The 5031-nt window shown below is 51.6% G+C and overlaps 2 protein-coding genes across 4 annotated transcripts in view; both read right to left on the reverse strand.

The window, feature by feature from the left end:
- The window catches only part of LOC127748640 (prothoracicostatic peptide-like), a gene marked incomplete at its 3' end in the record, with an annotated part of 51220 nt that overhangs the window by 1450 nt on the left and 44739 nt on the right, over positions 1-5031 (reverse strand).
- On the reverse strand, positions 33-5031 carry LOC113217749 (prothoracicostatic peptide-like; the record flags this gene model as incomplete). Of its 3 annotated transcripts, XM_026437789.2 has the most annotated exon segments (4): positions 33-1107; positions 1997-2095; positions 3646-3735; positions 4734-5031. In XM_026437789.2, coding segments are annotated over 4 exon segments (501 nt in total), but the record flags the coding sequence as incomplete, so codon positions are not given.

Genomic DNA, 5031 nt, shown 5'->3' on the forward strand with positions numbered 1-5031 from the left:
TAGGAGAATAGAATAGTGATATAGAAGAAAAATATTACTTCTTTATCTTTGTTAGATCTTAAACACTCACAACCAACAAAATATATATGACATGATGAGTATTGTATCGCCTTCCACATATGTACAGTTAATGATAAATCTGTAGTCTTCACAAAAGCCAACAGTTTCCAAGTACAGTTAAAGCATTGTCGTTCTTGGTCTTAAAAATGACTTTGCTTAACAGTATGACTTGTACATGGTCTTCACCTCCTACGGAATTGGCTAGTGATTATTATTAATCCCACTTATCATAATAGATGCTTATGCAAACGCTTCAATAATCTATATACTTTTAGGTACATTCACAACATAAAAATAGGTGTGTTTGTGTCCTTCTTTTAAATTGAATTTGCTATCTTATTGCATTTCAAGAAAGGTTTGTTCAACTCGGGTCCACAGCAGAACAAATCTAATTTGAAATGAGCATGAACTTTTGGAGACAATGCGATCTTAGATAAAACAAGGCTTACATACAGTCCTAGATTATTTATCTTCTTTTCCACAAAATCATACACAAGGTAAATGACAATTTTCTTATGAGAACCATGCAAATTTAATAAAAGGGAAGATATCAAAGAAAAATAGGAGTACAATAATATTGTATTTGAAAAATTAATGATTTTACACAAAAGCTCTGTTAGAAAGCAAAATATTGGTGGAACATACCACAACTAAAGGGGAAACTGTTCAGGACAAAGAGTGTAGCATATAAGAAACGCCTTGCTTCTAATTATACATCACATCAGATGTTTAATTCGAGGAAGTAGAGGATAGACCAGCCAACTCATGTAATACTCAATTGTCTAAGGCAAAGGATAGACAATGTGGCTGCTGGTGGCTGTTTTTGGCCCAGATATGTGGCTATGTGTTAAACATCAGTTTACAACCCTCAATAACAATATTTCTACAAAGTTTCTTCATCCGAATCAATGCTGCGAAAATATCTCAGGAATCAGCTACAATATCTTCATTATCTTCAGCCAATTGATTGTAGGTCCTTGTAAATCATCTGGAGATGGTGCCGGTGGCTGGCTAGTCCTTACCCTCCGCTTCCTCAAAGCTCGTCATCTGGAACATAAGAGTTTCTTTTAGATGTACCTTAGCGCCGTCAAAGCATTGTGTTATGGCCAGCGTCATACCGGTGCTTGGTTTCACAACACCGAGTAAAGTAGAAAATATAAACCGTTGGATGAAAAATCTGGACTAGATTTCGTGTCACGGTCGAAATTTCGTCCCTGATAGATCATTCTTGTTGATCCCCTCATTTCGACCCACGAGAGTGCGCGGCAGAATTTTGAGCGGCCCCTGTGCACCGCAGGCAGGCGCCCGCCCGCCCCTGGGACTTCCCCGTGTAAATGGAAAGGCGCGTCGAACGCGTTCGTGAGCAGAACGTACGGGTGGGGTGGGGCGTTCGGTGAAGATTTGACAGCTGGGGCCCGCTGGGGCCGAGGGGTAATCGAACGAGTACCTCTAATGTATCCTCAGCCCCTCCCCAACACGAGGGTGGGGGTGGGGGGTGGGGGCCTCCCAAAATGAAGTCCACACAGACCCAGGATAAGGAGGGACCGCGAATAACATCTCGACTCCTCTGTACTCAAGCGCTACCAAAATGTCAAGACAAGCCACGGAGCTGAGCCGTTATAAAGCGAGCCAAGGCGCGTGCGACATGCAATGCAATGTGCGGGGTGGAGAGAGCGGCCAAGCCCTCCAGGTTGCAGGTGTCGAGCCGACTCTCCTTCCGTTCAGCGTTTCGTGCGAAGAGGCGGTGGTGTGACTCCCTGCAAGCTGTCAATCAAAAACTCGTTCTAAACTAAACTCTCACACACAAGGCTAATTACGTGCGAGGGTGACGTCGAGCTACGCAGGACTATATAAAAGCCGGGCTATGGAGAAAATAAACGCATTTTTACTTTGCTCTCATGTGTGTCCCTTTGTTTTTTTGGCTCGGCAAACTCACCGCCAAAAGTCTGCGAGCTATCCAGAGAGTCCAGGCCCGCAGACCTCTTCCCCCACAGTCCTTTAAGTCTCCTCCAGTTTTCTCTCTTGCCCCAGGAACCTGCAAGCACACTACTGCTCATATCGGGGGACATGCCGTACACAAGGCCTGCCTTCCCTGCTATAGAGGGGCTGGCTGGGTTGCATTCACAGGGCGGGATGGAGGCCGTGCAGAAAGGCCTCGACGGGCGGAGGGCAGGGCGGCATGCACTGCATCGCATTGCATTACTGGACCTTCGTTTTAGACGTGCGTGCGTCAGTGGATAGAGCCAGTAACAGTGATAACATTTTTTATCAGTATATTTTACGTCTCCGATTCGGCAGGATGGTGCTACAGAAAAGCCTAAAAATCACAAAAAAGATCATTCATTTTCTTCCCGTTATCTAACGCGGCGGCACCCTCGAGGTATAAGGGAAGAAGGCACAAAGTTGTGGGCCACGTTGACAAAAAATACTGCCATCGGGAAATGGCAGGCAATCGCACATGTTCTGGGTGATTCAGAGCACGCGCCGCCGTGTTGCGGGTTTGCCTATCCTCGACTCGGCGGGCGCCCTCGGAGGGGTCCCCTCCTCACCTCTCACCTGTGCGCCCGCCGAGTCGAGGATAGGCAAACCCGCAACACGGCGGCGCGTGCTCTGAATCACCCGGTTCACTGGTGCGGTTGGGTTGGTTGCCTACTCGCACCGGGCCGTCGCACCCTGGACAGTGGCGGAAGGCAAACCCTCTCGCGATACGAAATATTACTATGAGCACCTCCCCTCCCCGCTTTGACTTTTGGAATCACCCTGCAGAACTGAGAAGGCGTTTGATGTCGGCGAGTACGCCTGCTCTCTCTCCGGCAGTGAGGCGCCATGGCGCCTGCGGGTATGCAAGCCCGCCGACACCGACCCGCCTGGTGCAAAAGGTCGTGGTCGTACCTCGGAATAACACAAAAGTGACCGTGTGCTGCTGCTGCTCGTGCGACGCAGGGCAGGAGTGCGATCGGAGAGCTCCCCGAGATTACTCTTCCTCCATTCTCCCCTCACCCCCCCCCCCTCACCCTGTTTCAGATGAATTAGAGGGCGTTTCCGGGTGTTTTCAGGGAGCTCTCCGATCGCGCCCCTGCCACTCGGCAGCACCCCGGCACGGCGGGCCTCCAGTGACCTCGCTGTAACATGCTTTGTTGGTCGTCGTCCAGGCTGAGCCTATACCGACCGGGGGTGGCGCCGGTCCGCGTCCCTCCCAAGGCGCCAAATTCGCAGCCCGGGCCCACGGACCCACCAGGCAAGGTCACCGGGCCCGCCCCGTGGAACAGCGACGGTCTCTGCTGCGCCAATTGGTGCCATGGCCGAAACTGGACGCTTGGGGGATTCCAACTAGTATTTTCGTCACACACGCACGCGCCGGCGCCTCCGCGTCACGCGGCAAGCAAATGCAAGCACCCTCGAAGTTGTCTGACAGTCTTTAGATTTTACTCTCTGCTGAAGTACAATTATTACACAAGAGACAGTATCACAATCACGGCCTGGGCACTGGCCTGGGCTTCAGATTCAATTTGTTCAATTTTCATTTTGGGGAAGGACAAAGGGGCACACGTTCCAAAACCGTTAAAGTAAGTTTATTAAGCATACCTGCCGGCAATGCTCCATCGTTGTAGATTGCGTTACTTTGGTATCCGTCGTCGCAGGATCGCGCTTTTTGAGATAGGGGCCACCGACCTCCTGTTCGAGAGAGACAGAGGCAGTATAGAGAGAGGAAAGGAAATGGGAGTCAGAATGAGGACAAAACAGAAGAGAGAAAAGCAGTGAGTGACAGTTCAGGACAGATGGGGAAGAAATATAGAGGTAAACTGAGATGCGCCACACCAAACGTGAGAACGAAGGTCCAGATTCCACTTTAAGAAAGCAAACAGGCAATCACAATTACCCGGCTCATCACCACATGCCGTCTAGAGAAAAAGAATGGAGTCAGGCGGCAGCTGTCGAGATGTTTAAAGCATGTACAAACGTTGAAACTATGTACAGTTTGAGATTTGGGGGTTAGTAAATTGCGTAAAGTTTAAAAGCAACACAAATTCCGGTAAATTTTACGTGTAGAAAGGGTTTTGCTCTTAACTTTTCCAGATTTTCTTTGATTTCATTTACACCTACTCCTTCCGGAAAAGTCATGCGAAAAGCGTCGATCCGGAACTACAATGTAAAAATATGCAACGGTTGTGTCCGTGCCCGCTTTGAAAAGTTTCATTCCAGCGACATTCCTACGATCTCTTCGCAGCACGTCGCAGGTCCCCGCGGCAAGCCGCATGCAAGCCCACTGCTGCTGGTAGGGGAAGCATCATCGCACATGCCGCAGTCGGTCCGGTCCGCGCCGGGCCTCACACAAACCTGGTGCGCCTGCTGGCCAGCCTGCTGGCTCTCTACTGGGGGGTCCCCGCCTCGGCCCCCGCAACCCCGTGTGCTCCCTGGCTGCTCTGGGCGCCCCGCTGGGCCGCGGGGGCACTAACGACCTCCTTGGGGCCCTCGGGCGGGCCCGCCAGGGAGAGGGCCCCCTTGGGGCTGCTGGCCGCCTGCTCCGGCTGCGCCCCGCCTGCACCACCTGCGTCAGACGGTGAGGCTGCGTTCCGCACATTCAGACTGGCAGTCCCAGTCGTTCGCGCCTCCTCGTGCGGGGCGGGGGAGCGGGGAGGGGGAGAGGGGCGCCGAGGGGGTGCTGCGCTCACCTGACAGGCTGCTCCAATCCGATGCCCGCTTCTGCAGCGACTGCGCCTCCTCGGCCGAGTCTTCGTCCTGGAGGTGCTCTATCTCCAGTCCGTCGTCTCGCATCTCCTCGCTGTCGTCACTGAGACCGTCGCGCTTTCCAAAGCCTCCACGCATACTGTCCCAAGATCGTTTCCCAAACCCACCGTTCATGCTATCCCACGCTCGTTTTCCAAATCCGCCGTTCATACTGTCCCAGGCGCGTTTACCGAAACCACTGTTCATACTGTCCCATGATCGTTTGCCAAATCCACTGTTCAT

The sequence above is a fragment of the Frankliniella occidentalis genome, unplaced genomic scaffold, assembly GCF_000697945.3.
Source record: "Frankliniella occidentalis isolate FOCC.00 unplaced genomic scaffold, Focc_3.1 Scaffold20, whole genome shotgun sequence".
In the NCBI taxonomy this organism is placed as follows: domain Eukaryota; kingdom Metazoa; phylum Arthropoda; class Insecta; order Thysanoptera; family Thripidae; genus Frankliniella; species Frankliniella occidentalis.